Here is an 18361-nt window from a genome sequence, read left to right on the forward strand (position 1 = left end):
TTAAAGAGGGCATGTACTGCATGGAGCACTGGGTGTTATACGCAAACAATGAATCATGGATCACTACATCAAAAACTAATGATGTAATGTATGGTGATTAACATAACATCAATCAATCAATCAATCAATCAATCATTCAGAGTCTTTGGTGCAACCAGCGCTTGGTGCTGGGAAAGATGCCTGACATTGCCTACTATTCAGGACAAGAAGTGGATTTAGAAATAAACAAAACGAGATCAAGTCTACGCTTTTGAGTTAGGGTTTAGGGAAAGCTATTACTCCAATAAGGGAAGTGTAACAACACAAAGCCAGCCATAAATGTCTGACCTGGCTGAGAACTTATACCTTCCGTTCTCTGAAAAACTGCAAACCAGAATGCACTGCCTGTAACAAAGAAAGATGCTAAAGGACAGTGTATGTTGCGGAGGCGGTGGGGGCGGCTGTGCAGAATAGAAGGGATTAAAATTTAAGGTGAATAAGGGAGGGTAGCCTTCCTCTAAACTGTGACTATTTCACTAAAAATCAACCCACAGCACAATGGTATCAGAGGGCTCTCTACTCAATAGGCAAGCTGAAGACACAGTCTCTCTTGCTTGACTACAGCCGATGAGCATGCTCAGGGAGGCCCCAGGTGTGACCTCTGCTCCCCTGTGAGCAGTGGAGGGGCCAGGCAATCTATCATGGTGTTCCTCCTGTCAGCCCTGGTGCTTCGCTGCCACTGTCTGTCACCCTAGTGGATGAGACCTGCTTAAGGGCAATCATGTCAATCTCTATGTGACCACTCAGTCTAAGGCAAAAGGATGATGTTGACAGGCCTGGCAAAGTCAGCAGAAGGTACCAAAAGCGGAAGTCATAGCCTTCCCACAGAGACGCAATGTGGGCCATTGTTTTTTCCTTCAGCTTTTTCTTTATTTTTACGTGCCCTTTTTCTTTTATTCTCATGACACAGGCTAAAGCATACAGAACTTGCCATCAGAGCTGGTCGTCTCGGATAAACCTGTTGCCCTCTGAGTTTTTCCCATAGTAAACATAGTGGCACTTTCCCAGGACACCTGCAAAAAAAAGCAAACACATCTTCAGAGGTGGTGCGATTAGTACAGCAAGGAGGCACAGGTGCCGAAAAGCAGATAGGCAACATGGTCACGGATCCAGTGGGTGGCAGCAAATGGAGTCAGCCCCGAGAGAAAAGGACCCTACTTTCTTGTCCTCAGAGTTGACACTCAAATAAAATGTCACCAGAGCACAGGCTTCTAGGAATAACATGTTTCCTGCACAAATTCTTTTCCACCTTTCAAAGACTTTTCTAGTTTGGCCTAGTACACCTTAAAATAAAGCATAACCCTTTCTCTAGGTTCCCTTAGTAGAGTTTCTAAAAATGGAAAATTAAGACTTTCAAGATGGGTCCTACCCAAGCAAAAGATGTAAAACAATCTTCCCAGAATGTGACTCTTTTCAAGTCCTTCGTCATGAATCAAGATTATGACCTTCCAGGGAGAATCTTCCAAATCTCAGGAGGCATCAAACACATCTGGGTGATCAAGGAACCGTGGTGGTGTTGACAAAATGCCACATGGAAATTAACAAGAGCCTCCAGCATTAAAGGGCTTCTTCTTCCCTTTTTTTTTTTTTTAGGTTGGCTCCATGTCCAGCATGCAACCCAACACAGGGCTTGAACCCATGACCCTGAGATCAAGACCTGAGCTGAAATCAAAAGGAGTTGGACGCTTAACTGACCAAGCCACCCAGGTGCCCCAAAAGGGCTGAGATGAATTATCAGGTTGGAATGTCATTGATTTTCATCTTTAGTTTTATTTTAAATAATTCTGTGACTCCACGTACAGTTTTTGTTTCATTCAAGGAGATTGTAGGAGAGTTTAAGTATGAAAAATACCTCTAGAGTAGGATCAAATCGTTTAACCAACTCAACATTTATTCTAAATATCCATAAGAAATCACCTGCCATAGTTATTATGAAAGGTTTGTATGATCAGTAAGGGAAAATCAGTTTTTCTCAAAGAAAATATTTATAATTACAGTTTGCTTTTTGCCATATTTTTCTTCTAATCTTAGAAAAAGTAACTTAAAATTCAGCTTCACAGAGTCGTCTTATTACTAAAAGTACGTGAGTCTCTGAAGTGTGCATAACCAGAAAAAAGCAAAGAAATGTCCATAAAACATTAATTCATGAGCCAAAAATCTACCTGTAAAAATAGCTCCCGATATGCATGATTATTTTTTTTTCTGTCAGTTTGTTAGTGTGAAACCAACAATCACCATCTATAGCTCATTTGGGGTAAATTAGTACTTGAAATCATCCAGGTTTTTCACAGCAGAAGTTCTAAGTAAATGTTTTGGTGATTCTACAAGAGATGATTCTCTACTACAGAACTTTAAATATTATTCTTAACAAAGGATTAAAAATGGCTCTTAGAAACTTTTAAGGACAGGGCAGATGCTCCCTGGTTTGGATGGCCTGGGACAAAGTTGGGAATTCCTGGGGTCACAGAATCTCTTGCGAGTTGGCAAAAGGGAGAGGATGACATTGTTTTATGGCCTCAGGCTGGTCTTGGTGCTCTCATTTCTTCTGTTTATCACGTTCCCATGAATAAATTTACTGCAGACTAATCCTCCCCCTTTAGCCATGCTTTCTCCTTGGCCCCAATCCCGAGTTTCTACTTTTCAGAAATTAGGTGCTTGGAAACATCAACCTTGGATAAGACCTCCTTGAGATCCTTCTTGGGGCTAAAAATGATTCCTTTGGCTGTTGGCAGCACCGAGCTGCTCCCTTTATTGTACTGTATTATGTAGCACCTGAGGTTGTACTAACATTGTCACCAATGCTGGGAGCTGGCCTGTTGGTCAGGCTTGGCTGGTCAAGTTCCGTTCCAGAAACAGTATCCCCTACAGGCCTGGGTGCGAGGATCTCAGATGTTTCTGCAAATCCACAAAGGGCTTCCTTGAACATAACTGACTCAAATAAACCCTCAAAAATCTGGAAGGATGAGGCCAAGGGATGTTAATTTCTTTCTACAACACCAGGACAGCATGAATTTTTATAAAAATAAATGGATAGGGCTGTCAGATATCATAAAGAACACAGTCTTTCTCTTGAGTAAAAGAATGAAAGGCAGACATGCACACACACACACACACACACACACACACACACATACCACCCACTGGTGGGTGCATTCTCTCCTGTAAACCCTCCAGTCCGTTCAGGGACTGAATTTCTTTACTCTATCCTCTTTCCTTGGTAACCGTCAATTCCAGACCTTGCCTAGATACAACCTGGACGGCAAGTGCCATCCTGGAAACAAGCTGGCTACTCCTGGAACGTGGGCTGGAATGTGGAGGGAGGGAGGTGAAGTGTTCTGAGCCCTGTTCCCCAGGCCTTCTTTCTGGTCGGCACTGATGAAAGTCCTTTTTAAGGCTTTCCCTGTTCCTTGGGGCCTGGAAGCAAGAATGTTTATAGACATCCTGGTGAGAGAGGGCTGTTTGACGAATACAGGAGACTGGCGAGGTGTCAGAGCTTAGAGAATGAGGCAAGGACATGAGGTATTAATATTGTCAATGATCTCTTGACGGGAAAACAGATACCATACTCACCGTCAGATTTAAATAGGCATCAAGTGCATTGATGACAAAAGGGCAGACTTCAAACAAAGGGCTGTATGGTGGGGAGCAGAGCTAGTCTCTGTGCTGGCAATAACCTGATCTGAAGAGACACTGTCAGGGCTAGAGACAGGCCCAGGATTGTGTGCAGTGACAGAAAACAGAGATGCTGACAGAGATACCAGTGCCATATTATGCCAAGGATATTCTAACATTGTCTGCCGCTCTAACGAAAGCTGACATCACTCCCTATCACTTGGGGTCTTCTCCACCCGCTCCTGCGGAGCATTTCTCCCCAGACATCATGACAAAACTCGCTGCTCTAAGTTCCTGGCAGCCCTGTTCTGTCAGAGCACTTGGGGTCAAGGGGCCTAAGGATAACCTCAGTCAATCTAAATTTGGACTTTGCAGGAGGAGTGCACTCATCCCCCTGGTATCTCGGCTACTTGAGGTGATCAGTGCACCAACGTGTGAGGCGCTGTCACCTTGAATAAAATCCTTACAGGGAAGGCACTCCTCTGCGGGCTGCTGTAGGAAGGCACAGGGACGGCCTGGCAGCCAAAAATGAAATCCAGCTGCTCGTGTTCTCCTAGGGAGAAAGGTGGTCTGGCTAGGGACAGTTAAAATCGGCTGAAATTTTTGAACTCACACCACCTACAATTGCTTAAATTAAGTTAAGTGTTGCCTCTGTTGAGAATCCTACCCGAGCTCACGGTTGGGAGGCGATCATTCCCTCACATGGGACTTTAGTGTTAAATAAATAAATAAATGTATGTATGTATGTATGTAACAAGGAAGGAAAAAAAAATCAACCCCACAATCCCATGTGTAGCCATTGGACTTTATTTATCAGGAAGATTATTTGTAAAACAATTGAATCTGCTTATAAATTAAGTGAGGTGGCAGCGTGTTTCTCTCTCCCCTGCCTCCCCATGGTCCTCTTCTCTCATGATGGCAACTGCTATAAACGGTGAAAATTACAGAGGGAACAGTTTGCTTGCAAAGAACATTTTGACAGGGAGGCGCTCCGAGGCTGGAATTTGGGAACCCGCTGGTTGTGACTCAGTAGGCGGTGGTTTCCGCGTACATCTGTAATGCATTCACTTGTTTGTATCTCCTCGAACTATAACGTCTTGGGACTGCAGGGGGAACAACACATTTAATGGCATATGTAGTGTTTTTAATTAAAATATCTGGCTTTGGCCATAATAAGTGAAACAGGCTTGCCATGCATCAGGCCGACATGTATCTGTCTGTGTGGGGGGCTCTTTTCAGGGGCCCTGAAAAATGACAGTGTGCTGTCCCCTGGGGAATCTGCTCCTGCCAAATGAGACTCCTAATTTTTCTTAAGTAGCCAGCTCTCCCATCACCATAAGCTTTTAAAACTATAATTATGAAAAAAATGTATTGGGAAGAATCTGTTTTAAAGAGGTCCTTTATCTTTTAAATGTTTCCCCCTCTGGAATGGATGTTCTAATTACACAGGTTAAGTTAAGACCTTGGGGCTGCCTGAGGGGTGAGAAGCAGCCTCTTTTCTTTTGATGCAAGACTGTGATGGCAGGGCAGTACCAGAGACTTTGCTGGGGAAGACCCTGAAAGTCCTGAGTAGAAATGCCTTGTACACTCATGCGGAGTCCAGCAAAGATCCCTGGGCTCCCTGATCCCCCAGATGGCCTTACACTTTCACTTGCATTTCTGATGTCTATTTATTAAGGAGAGTGGGAGAAGACCTGTATTTAAATCCAGGTCTACCCCTAACGGTTATGTGACCACATCCATGTCCCTTTTCCTTACTGGGCTGCATTCCCCATTTGCAAAATGAAGGCAAGGGGTCAGATAATCTTGGAAGTTCATTCTAGCTCTGAAATAAGTGATTTAGTATTTTCAAATGCTTCCCTTATGAAGACAGGGATGTCAGATCCAACACTGCCTGATGCAGAAGGCAAATGCAGTGGTCAGTTAATAAAAAATTTGATTTCAACTAAGTTAGCTCTTGAAACCCATCCAGCCCACATTCCCATAATATATAGAAGAGGAGCTCTGCTGGACTTCAGAATCCCCACGGAAAGAAGTTCCACTCACTTTTGTGCAGCCTGTATTCCACACTCAGAGCTGGGGAGTGCTTCCTGCAACCGAGCCCATGCCCGGTTAGCTTTGATATGAGCCCATTAACTTATCAACTTTACATCCAACAGAGCTCAACTCTAAGTATCAGAGTAAGTGGTTGGCCTTTTGTATCTATACAATAATAGTCAAAATCTAATCTAAACAATAATAATCTAGACACACATACACATACAAATATAAAAACTTATTTGATGATGGAGTACAGGTTGGACCAATAAATTCATATGTGTAAAATAAAGTAAAAAGTATCAATGCTATTATCATTATGAACATTAGTTTTAGTAATCATCATTTTAAATGCTATTATCACAAATGTAATTATTGCTGTGTAATGACAGATTTTGATATAGTGATTTTGATCCCTAGGAGCTTACAATTAGATAGCACTATGGAACAGGCAAAGGACAGAGGGCTTCTCATGGAACTCCTGCTTTCCAATCTGTACAAATAAAGTAAGGAACTAGACTCTTCATGGCCTCTGAGAAAAAGTGATGACAGTGTTGTGAAGAGGTGGGTCCACTGACAGGGAAAGAGTATCTGGAGAGTCTTTCCGGTCCACTGAAGAAGGTTCTAGAACTATGCTTCCATGTGACACTATACATACCTGTGAACCTATCACCTCTACAATACTCCCTCCTCCCAATTTCTAATGCCCAGTGGCTGAAACAGCACAGAGGAGGTGTTCAATAAATACTTGATGAATAGATAAGATTAATACCACTGAAATTATTACCTATACACAATTTGAACAGAATCCACAAAGTTAGCAAATTGCTGAACGCTCATACCTTAACCTCTGCTAAGACTACATGTCTGAAACAGTTTTAAAATGTACACAGATTGAATATCTGCGTTATTAAAGAAGGGGGCAAAATGACAGAAGGCAACAGTCTCGATTCCTAAACACCAGGGTTGTTTTTATCCTGAACACTTTCCTCCCACAGAAACAAAGCCATCACATTATCTGGCTGGAAAGAGAGAAGTGAAGTGAATGTTATCATCCAGCCTTAAGAGCTGTAAACATCATACACGGGAAGGACATTCCGCAGAAAGCACATTCGTCGGTCTTTGTTACGTGTGGGCCGCGAGTAAACTGGGAGCTGGAAGGGAATAAACACCCATGTTTTATGATCTTGAGAAGTGGCTGGAGCAATACCCTGAGGTCAGCCTGTGTGATGTGCTATCAGCTCTGCTGTGGCTATCACACCGGATTTAGCAGAGCCTGCAGAATTACAGGCTCCCAGCACAACATCCTCCTTCAGTGTCAGCTACTTAAATACAAAAGCAAAATGAAAAGAAGAGAGATTGTAAAAGGTCTTAAGGGAAGGGGTTGCTTAGGAGCTGTTTTTGTGGAAGGAGGACAAAGTCCACCGTCCATGCCATGCAGATTTTCCCTTCATCTGCATGCCCCTCTGAGAAGCCTCAGGCTGGGAAGAAAAGGGGAAAGGCTCTCTAGGTAGAGAAGTCAAAGAAGAAAGTGAGAAACTTCTTTCCCAAACTAGCTGAGGGTGATTTTTTTAGGCAAGTGTCTCAGTTTATTATCTGCTTCTTGAGTTGGAATCGGGTGCCATGGTTGTACAATGCTTGCTGATCCCAAAAACATCTGTAGGGGCTCCCGCTGTCTCCTCCATCAGCCAGGGGCACAGGGACCTTGCTGACTACTGCAGCAACTACCTCAAACAGCGCTATGCAAGGGATGTCTCCTAGTCTCTCAAATGAGCACACTCCAGAACTTTCCTCCTTTATATTATACAAAACAACCCCACGAGAGGTAGGAGCAGCATGCCCTGCTCTGTTGTTCCTGAGATACTGCTGTGGCAGACCTTTGAATTCTGCCATTTTGACCCCAAGGATGCTTTGGCTTCATGCTTATGAATATAAACACAGAGACTAGCCTGGTAATTTTTCTTTGAGAAAGCATTAATTATTCAGAGCAAATTCCATTTAGCCAATTTAATTCCTTAAGTTTTAAATGCAAAGTTAAACCATATTCTATGTTTCACATTTCGCTTCTATTTTATCAAATTTTCAATGGAATCAATTCTTTTCCATGTAATTTTTACATCAAGGCTAAATTTCTCAGCTTTTGCCCAATATCAAAGTTGACCAGTTATAGCTTCTAAATCTCAGAGTCATCAATTTTTACAAAGTCACATTACCTTGAGTAAAATTTTGCAAATCTGAATTGTGACAGGAAGACTTGTGCCTTCTGTTAAAGTTTAGTCAACTCACTTTATTGTGTGTTGTTTTGGTTCATTTCAATTTTATTTTGTTTTCATTATTTCCACCAAGGCTAATTTCTCCCCATGAATATACCAACAAGATATAAATCTTGGTCAGTTTTTTTTTTTTTTTTTTTTTGGTCCATAATAAATTACATTATGTGCAGGTTTAGCTGCTGTCAGTTTTATTTTGGATTGGCTCTTTCTACCGGCAATGTTTATTATAAGTTAAAGTAAATGATAGTTTTTATTCATTTCTTAGCACAAAGGGTATGCAGGACAAAGATCAATACTCCAGATGCATGACAGCATCTGAATGGTGGGGTTATGACGTGCTGCTTTCTACCAAGCACCGGTCAAAAAAAACAAAAACAAAAACAAAAATACAGCATAGGTCATAGTATCCAAGGGTTTGGATGCATCCACATCCTGAAAGAAAGCTGATTGACCTCAAATGCCAGGCCACCTATCTCTTTGAGAAGAGAGCACTTGGTCCCAGTGCTCAGTCCCCTAGGGAGGCCTAGTGGGAAGTTAAAATTTGCACCGAGAGCAAACAGCTTATATAGCCTCTGCTTACACAAATGCTGGGCCTTGTCAAGCCTCACCCGTGTGTTTGTGAGGAAGAAAAAGCCAGGGAGGGAAACCAGTCAGCAGAGAAAGGATCTTGGCAAAACCTGCCCTGAAGGTGATAGGAATGCAAGGCTGAGAGGCCAGCCTCCCAGGCCTGGGGGAGGCTGCACAAACGGTCACATGACTGGGCAGACAGGTTCATGTGTGACAAGCCAGAGCTTGTGGAAAATGCACTCTGGGCTCCCAGAGCAGCTGATGAGGCTTGTCATTTTAGAAGAAGGGAAGGAGGTCAGAAAGGAGGAGAAAAATGCAGGGCCAGTTTTGTCCTCACATAATCTGCTAGTGGGAAATGTAAAAGCTGGTCAAACTCCAGAAATAACCACACCTTGGAGTGGACCCTCAGTAACCAGCTCCACTATCCCACCTTGAGCCCCTGGTCCCTGCCCTCAGGTTGCACATGCCCTGCCCAGACCTGACCCGGCCATTCAAAGTCCTTTCCACATAGAGGAAATATTAGGTTGACAGAATTAAAAGTTATCTGGCAGCAGACGTTTCCATTATGTGAATCCTGGAAAGGAAACAGTCAACACGCTTTTCCTCAGATGTCAATGCTTTTTAAATTGTGTTGTATTGAGGTTGTTCAGGTAGACAGAGACTGATGGGAAGAATCCCAGTCTGAGGGTGGGCTCACTTGCTCTTTTTTAAACCTCATTAATACGTTTGGCTCTGATCTCTACATACGCTGTATTTCAATCAAATAGGAACATAGACACATCAGAAATCAATGCCATAGTAAAGATTTCCTTGCTCCAACAATATCCCTCCATTAAAAAACAAACAAACAAACAAACAAAGAAACAAAAAAAACCTGCTAAATCTTCTTAGTAATCCAAATTTCGGTTTTTCTTCTCAGGCTACATTTTTTGTGCCAGTTAAAATGAAGCCAGAAAGCTTTTACTCTGACTTCCTAAACAATGATTTATTTATACACTCTTACAAGAATACTCTATTTTGCTATACTTCCTAGCAAGCTTAAACACAGAATAGAATACTTCTGTTTAAAATTATTTCTTTAACTGTACTGAAGAATTCTTGTTGAGACAAAATTTAAACATCTTCATTTTAGGTCAAGTCTTTCGTTTCATAATGGCAGAAAATGAGGTTCAAAGTGGCTTCGCCAAAGTCACAGTGCCAGACCAGACATCCGTGCAACTCTACCTGTCTAGCCCAGGTATCTCTGAATCATGGGAGACTGCCCTTAAGACAGGCGAGCACTCCAAAGATGAATCTGACATAGGCTGACTCCTACTTTTCCATTGGGAGAAATTGAATCTTCAAGGTCCGTTTGGTGTGAGCATGTTCCCCTACTCCCCATCTCTGTATTCTAAGTGGGGTTTAATGGATTTGAGATGGGCTGGATTCCAAAGTGCATGCCAAGCTGGAATGCAAATCAGTTCAGATTCATGAAGTTCCCTTCTGTGCTGCTCACTGATGGATGTCACATAAACCAAGCTGTCAATCAAAGTGGACAGTGGTCAAGTGGTATGGCTTCATTTTTCTTTCTCGGTGTTCTTTTTTATTTTTATTGAAGAAAACTCAGAAATCTTTCAGACAGGAGAGAGAAAAGAGAGAAAAATTCACCCTTTCATCACCTCCACCATTTCCACCATTATGTCCACATTCATCTTTTCCATCTTCCGTCTGAAGCCAAGAGCATTGCCACTAGAGGGCAGCATGAATTTAGGAAAAACAGCAGCTTTCTTTAAAAAAAAAATGATGGCAACTATTCAGGAAGGGCCATTAAAGGGACACTGTGCTTTTGGTCACCAATTATAAGTTCTGTAATGATCAATATGTCATGTTTGCTCAATCTATACAGAAGGCTTTTGGAGAATGGGGCAACCAAACACCCCCATTTTGGATTCCCCTAGCCTTGATTCTGAAGACTGATTTTCTTTGCCATCAGTTGCTCTAAATTCATCTTCCAGGCTCAGGGGTTGGGGATGTTTACATAATACCTGCATACATATAAAGAAGTATGCAAACTAATATACAAAGAAAAATTCCTGCATTTCCTAGAAAAATATCATTTTTATTGCAGAAATCCAAAAGGAAATATGCCACCCAATGGCATGGAGTTACCAATCATTGTGACAGCAAAAACAGTACAAAACTAAAAAATAAGACAAAATAAAACTGGATCAATAAAATATACAAAAGATGTGTATATTCCATCCACACAAATCATAGCTGCCCAAAACCCACCCAGCTATCATCTTCCCTCTTAGAGTATCTGGTCCAGACTAATCAGAAAAGAGAGGCAGTGGGTGCCTGGGTGGTTCAGTTAAGCATCTGCCTTTGGCTTAGGTCATGATCTCAGGGTCCTGGGATCAAGCCCTGCACCAGGCTCTCCATTCAGTGGAGAGTCTGCTTCTCCTTCTTACTCTCCCTCTGTGCTCTCTCTCAAATAAATAAAATCTTTTAAAAAAAAGAAAGGAAGGAAGGAAGGCAGAAGCAGCTCAAATAAAAATAAAATAATAATTCCAGCTTCTCTTTGACCACTATTTGGTGCCCATTATTAGTCTCTGGTACATGGGTCAGTGTTTATTTTCATGGCCTGACAGCAAATCACCACTTCCCTTTAGGAGAAATGAGGTATTCATGGGTTTCCAGGGATTTCAAGATTATCATTATTTTTAAAACAGCAATAAAGGTATGACATTCTAGAGCATGGCATTTTAAATTAGAATTTTTTAGGATTAAAAGCAACGAGTAGATTCAATCAGAGAAGGAAGTAAACAAAAATCGTTGTTACTGGACCAGGGGAAGTAGAGCTGAGTGCAGGTGGGGCTCTCCATCTCAGCTGAGAGACCTTTCACGTGGTCAGCAAAGCATGTGTAAAATGGCTCTCACACGCTTTCTTCCCATACACTTTCTTTCCTCATATATCAGTCATGTGATTGACTAGCCACTAGGGGAATGTTGGGTTCCAGTTAATTAATTAAATTATCTCATTAACTCGTGACTAACTAGAAACATTTCTGAGTTTTCTCTCGTACCTCAACACTATGTAAAACCAAAGTCAGCTTCGTTGTCTTACCAGGTACATCACAGTGACCACAAATGAGGATTTCTTTAAGTATCTATAGTGAGGATGATACAGTTTAGAAGCTTAGCTGGGATGGGAAGACTGTTCATTGAACATTTCTCTAGGTCTTAGGATCTCCTTTATGTATGAGCTCCAAAAGGGTAGACATGACAACTTTTCATCCTTGCTTCATGAGGCTCAGGGCATGTAGGTACTCAATAGATTATTTTGTGTGTGTGGAATAAATGAAAGAATCCTAGGATGCAACTTGCCCTTGCACCAGAATCACCTGGAAGGCTTGATAAAACAGATTGCTGAGCCCTAATCAGAGTTTCTGATTAGTGGGTCTGAGATAGGGCCAAGAATTTGCATTTTTGCTAGTTCCCAGGTGAGAGTGATGCTGCTGATTAGGGGACCTCACTTTAAGAAACACTGTTCTAGGACAACCCAAGGGACTCCTTTTTTTTCCTTTAAAAAAAAATAAAACCCTTGACATTAGCTTTTATTCTTGTAAAATTAAGATCACACAAATTCAGAGACAGAAAAGCTAGTTGACTGAGGGTCCTAGTGTATTGAGTTTTAGTAAATGAGTTACTGTCTCCAAACAACATTCTGAAAACCAATGGCACCTAAAATTAATAATAATAACAACTATTATTATTATAATTATAATAGTGCTAGCTCTTTAATAAGAAACAAAAAACCATAAAAGTCTAAATTTAAGTGATGTGTAGACTGTATTAACAGAAGAAACAAAGAAAAGAGTTGTTTGGATAAGTAGGGTGGAACTGAACCTGGAAACCATAATTTATGAAGTATAGGGAAAAAAAAAACTTGCAGAAAAAATTTCCCAGAAAGTCTTTAGCTTTCCTCTAAAAGGATAGAATCTTAAATGAACAAATCAGAGCAGTGGGGGTCCTCCTGCAGAGTTTGAATGGGAATTCTGGCTTTGCTCTCAAGCACAAATTTGCTTTTGGGTTTCAGATCTGCTCCTATTAGAAAGCTTACATCAAAAGGGGGGAAAACATCCACAGTTCTGTCTAGTTCTTCAAGCTAAAATTTCTCAAGAGAGTCATTGAAAATAAAGACAAGTTGCTTTTTTGTTTTTTTTATTCTTCAAGCTGCAAAAAAAAAAGAACCTCTCAAATAAAATTAAGCAGAGCCAGTAACAACTAGGTTTGTCATAATTCAAACTCTGTAAGGATTGGGGGAAAGACCTTCCTTTTTGGGCGCATTAGTCCAGCCTCCATCTGCCCTTCGTTAGAATCCAAACAAACTTTTCCTGTACTGATATTACTATAATCTTTCCTAATTCCAGGACACTCTAAATTGCTTTCTCCAAAAGGAAAACAAAAGGAATCTGCTGATATATGAGCTAACTGAAAGAAGTTTGCATTATATATAAAAAAAAAAAAAATGTTGTTGCAGAAAGCACAGCATAATTCTTGGGCACTAGCAAATCTTAATGCCAAATGCCAAAATATTTTCATTATTTCCTGATCTTTGACTTCCCATCCTCTAATCTGCCTTGGAAAAATAAAAAGTCCATATATATGCTAATGCTAATGAAAGAAACTATAGGTTAAGTAAGAATTAATAGTAGAAAGCAGTTTATAAGAGCAATATGAACCTCTTGTATTTTTTTTTTTACCCAAGATAAAGACAAAGTAAACAGTAGAAGAACATATTATAAGGGCCTTCATTAGGGGCAGGCTCATTAAAACTTAATGAAGGCACCAGAGTCTCTCCAATAATATTAAGAGGGGTGTACTTTTTACCTATCAGTGGAATGGCCTGGGTTGGAGAGACATTGCTGACAATGGGTGGTACCAGGTGTTATCTGTCTCTGGAACATACTTCTTTGATGGCTTGGGATATTACCCCTTTTATTTGGCTGGCTTGAATTCGTCAGGATTCACCCTGTGGTGAGTTAACATGCCTCCATATTGAAAAAAAATTGCCCATGGGCCAATGTGAGCCTCGCACCTAATAGAATACATCTGGCTCTGACAGTTTGATGCCCAGCTCTGAGCCACATTCGGCAACACAAATTAACAGCGTAGACATTGCCCACGCTGAGCAGGAAGTAATAACCTGCTACCTGCTACTTGGCCAAAATCTCATTATAAGCCATTACGGTAATTGAGGGCCAAGACTCTGTGGATATTAGACTCCCTGAGCGCCAGTCGTTAGTTCAGCAGAAGAAAGACTCCGAATGGAGGGGGCGGTGGGGCTGACTGAGGAAAAACTCTTTTGGACCATAGCGTGAATTCCTTCTACAGGGTGCTCTGTGGCTCTGGGAACTCTGGGAGCTGTTTCTCTTTTGCCCCAAAGTCCACACAATCTCTGGAGTGGGTGGGGTGGGGGGCGGTGTCAGGACTCCAGGAAGCTGACGTAATTCTTGGTAGGCCTCCAATAATGCTATACAATTAAAATTTGGTTTAGGTGAATATTGAGGATAGCCACAAAGGGAAGAAGAAGGCAAAAGAAGTCAGAATGCTCCAGAGTAATATGGGTCGAAGCTGGGGTAGAGAGAGAGAGGAAGAGGGAAGCCACGTGTTTGCCCCAGAAAATGGAGCCTCTCTAGAATTACTGCACCTATATGAGCTTCCATTCTTCTGTAGGGGGTAAAGCCAGCCCCTTTATCCTGGAAGACTGGCCCTCTTAATCTCTGTCCAGGGTTGGGCAGCTAGGGATGAAGTGGTGTGGGTTTGGTAGAGGGAAACAGGACAGAAGTCCAATGGATCAATCAAACAGCAGATCAATTAACCTGGTTTCTGGTACCATGAGGACGGTTCTGGACTGTAGTAACCATGACAGCTATCAATAAATATCTCTTAGAAAGAGTTACAGAGGGCCAGGGAAAGGAGTAATTGAAAATACAATAAACCATCTCCAGAAATTCCTTCTTATTGCACTACATACAAATCCCTCCCCTGCCCCCACACCTCACACACACACCCCAGTAAGAACCAAATTCTCCAATTATGGGAGCATGTTTAAGCCAGGTTTTACCTTGGTTATACTCGGGGGTATCCTAAAACTCCTGAGTGCCAGGTCTTCTCCAGAAATGACTAGAAGCCTAGTTAACAAATCTTCCTGGGCATCCAGAAGTTTCCATTGCATCCTATGCCATGTCTCAGTGAAAGGATCCCTGGTCTTGGAATTTTCAAAGAGTCGGTTTTTTGGGGGAAATAACACTCTGGTGGAGGAGAGAGGATGCTGCTGAGCGTGAGGACATCTGTGAACAGCAGGTGTGCACTCACAGTCTTCCTGTCTCAGCCACGCCAGCCTCTCAGTGTTTCTCTTCACCTAGAGGGTTAAGCACAAGCTGGATGGAACCTACGAAATGGCTGCTGTTGGTACAAGTGAGGCCTTCCCTATAACTAGATCCTTCAGGAAAAAACAAATTAATCAACAGCGAGCTGAAGTGGGTTTAATGATTGCATTCTGCATACAATCAGCTTTTCCCTTTTCAAGGGCCATCAATATGTCAAGGGAAGACATATCTGAAGGATATAGCTCTTAACATCAAGGTTATCTATTCTCCACAAGGCTCCCACTCCTTGCTGGGCTGATACTCCACGCTGCCTGTGTCTAACATTTTCATCAACTCTGCAATCAATCAAGGTAATAATGTTGTGCAAAAAATCAATTAACAACGCAATTAAACTTTCCTTATTATCTCAAAGGGCTGAAATAATACCTAAAGGGAAGATAGACTCACTGAACGCAGACATCCATAATCCAATGTGAAAGTGAATTATGAGGTTGGACAGATGCAGGCATGAGCGGGTGCTGTTATTTTCCAGGGGTTATATCTCATCGTGGCAGTGTATCAGTCAGCCCCAATCCCAGACCCTAAAATTCCAAATTACTTTTAAGAAATATATGATGTACAATATCCATTTCATATTCTCTTTTAAAGATAACCCCCTCCCCTCCAAAAAAATTGAACAGCCATATTATTCAAAGACAAAATGATCTTTCAACAAGAACATAAAATATAAAAGCTATAATAACATTTACATCTGTATAGCACACATCTCTGTAAATGCAGGTCATCTATTATACATAATCTGCAGAGCCTAAGAGGCCCGGGATGCGGCACAACATTTAAAACCCAAATGCGTGAATGTGCAGACTCCTGTGGGAAGGCTGTGACTTCCCCCAAGTGGAGGTCTCACCCATGCCTGCTACAGGCGCACACATGCACACACGTACACACACGCAGGTAGAAGCATCTGGAACGCCAGAAGTATCACTCATTTAAAATGAGAATGACTATATTATTTAGCAATTACACTCAGCTTGCCCTGAAACACTGTCCTTAAGAATTGAGCACTTATAGTACATAAAAGAGACGACTATTAACCTTTTGCTGCAATGAGGACTGTGAAGGGCTTGAAATTTCTCAGTGAAATAGGATACATAGTCGAAGAGGCAGGGGTTCCCTGACATTTACAGAGCTCATCTTAAACTGTTCAGGACCCACATGCAATGGTCTGGCTCCAACAAAAGACAGAAGGGGAAACAATGACCACAAGAAGGAAGGTTAAACAAACAAACAAACATCAAAGCAAAAGCCAGCAAACAAAAAGTGCTGATCAAATACGGACATTATTTGAATATCCTCTTAACTCCTGGAAATAAAACATAGCAACACTTAAAGGATCACTATGAACAGATGTCAAATGCGAATACCCGCACTGCACTCGTCCTTCTCCATCATGGCACCAGAGGCTTCCCTATGGCAGAGTGGGAGGCTCTCACAGCATATATGGAGAGCCTAGGAGATCCCTGGAAATTCGTAGGAGCCAAATGAACTGATCCAGAAAAGCACAGTTCCAAATTTGGGCCTCAGAGAGTTATCTGAATCAGAACAAGGAAGGATTTCGCTGTGTTTCTTGATCAAACGTGTTGCTACGTGAGCTCTAGGTTTTGGTAACACACAACTATTCTCCTAGCGGTGTGGATTTCCACATATGCCACTTGGGAGTTGGGCACATATCGGCGCTTGGAAAATATCATTGCTCAACAATGAATTCCTTTATTGCAAGTCACTCACTTGCAACAAGGACCCATCTTCTTAAGCCAACTTTCCCCATTTTCAGCACAGCAAGGAAGCAGGACTGAGCCCCAAGTGCAAATGTACATGAACAGTAAAACAAAACAAATGTGTACAAGCACTCTCTCTGTAATTTCTTAAGAAAAATAAGAAAGCAAATCGTGATGTACTTTTTGGTACAGAATTTCAACAGAGAAGTCGAACAGGTTAGTGAATCCTGCCATTTCTCTAACCTTAAGGAATATAATTAATATGTTTTCATTTTCAATGACTATATTGTGTGTGTATCAACTGGAACTGCTCCTGCTGTGTATTTGATTCCGCTGACGATGGGGTGGGTTGGATTTTAAATGATGTGTGAGCACTTCTGTTCTTTCCATGCTCTGGTTTATGTGTTATTCATGACTTGCATTACAGACATGGCTGATACACAGATGTAAATGTTATTAAATCTTTTGTATTTTAGAGGCTTTGTGAAAGGCTTCTTTGTTTTCAAATAATTCTCTTAACCACCAAAAATAACCAGTAATACATGACAATGTCTTGGGAATTTTTTTTTCCACTGAATTTTCTGATGAAGAGATTTTCTCCTCTCTACTGCTATTTTTTCATCAAAAAAAAAAAATGTGGGATAAGTTGGCAGAGGGAAGAGTTACATCTTCATACTACCAGTCAAGAACAAATTCATGTGTGTGTATGTATGGGCCTGCACAAGTGTGTGTTGTGTGTTTTGTGTGTATATGTTACACATGGGTACTTGTGTGTGCACTGTTTTATGCGTGCTGTTGGTCTTGTAGTAAATCATGTTATATATGTTGTATGTCTTACTTTTGTCTGTGTGCATCTTGAGTATGACTGTGTTATATGTGCACATGGTGTGTATGTGGGTGTGAATATGTTGACATCATTACGCCGGATCAGAACTCAAAGTTGCCAATTCTCAACTGCCTGCCAAAGAAGCAGTTGCCTTACTGCATTTTGGTATCTGACATAATTTTTAATCCGTTTTCATTTTGCCCCATCCTCTTCACATTTCTTAGGATTTCAACAGAAATGTGGCAGAGGATAAACCTCTTCATACAGACAGCACTTAATCAGTCTGTGCCTCTTACTGGTTCACTTTTCTTTATTGATTTTTAAATTTAAATGATGCTCTGAGGCTGAACAATGCACCTCCACAAATATAGCTGACTTCACTGAAGGAGGTCAAGAAAGACAGAGATGTGTGTTTCAGTCCTGAGGCTAGTAGCCCAACTTCAAAGAGCTCTAAGAGGAGAGAAGGCTTGGGCCGTCTCCATCCTCAGGGCAGTGGGGGTACCTGCCTGATTTCAGATGTGCCCCTTTTAGAAGTACAAGAAAGGTCATATCAACTCTGGGAAATGTGGAGGAGTCCAAAGATCAGGTTCTAGCTCGGGGTCTATAGTATGTGTCCTGTGCAACTTGTTCAATTGTTCCGGACCTTGGTTTCTTAGTCTCTGGAGAAAACACTTCTTACTTCTGTTCTAATAATATTAATCGCTATTATCATCTATGTATATTTTCTATGCTGTGTGTAGCTCATATGGTTGACACAAAGATAGAGATCTTTCTCTTTCCATGTCCCTCTCTTTCTTTTCTTGGTTTGTCCCCTTCCCTCCTAGAATATCTATGACCCTCATACTCCCTCTTCCC

General features: G+C 41.5%; 1 protein-coding gene across 1 annotated transcript in view; it reads right to left on the reverse strand.

Moving 5' to 3' along the window:
* Positions 1 to 901: 901 nt before the first annotated feature.
* The window catches only part of LRMDA (leucine rich melanocyte differentiation associated), a 1122731-nt gene continuing 1105271 nt past the window's right edge, over positions 902 to 18361 (reverse strand). The window contains exon 8 of the mRNA XM_088019786.1: positions 902 to 1052. Within this exon, the coding sequence (XP_087875912.1) occupies positions 973 to 1052 (80 nt within the window). The 3' untranslated portion in view covers positions 902 to 972. The remainder of the gene's footprint in view (positions 1053 to 18361) is intronic.

This window comes from Eumetopias jubatus, unplaced genomic scaffold (assembly GCF_037043125.1).
Source record: "Eumetopias jubatus isolate StellerSeaLion01/CBP00866 unplaced genomic scaffold, mEumJub1_p1.0 scaffold_17, whole genome shotgun sequence".
NCBI lineage: Eukaryota > Metazoa > Chordata > Mammalia > Carnivora > Otariidae > Eumetopias > Eumetopias jubatus.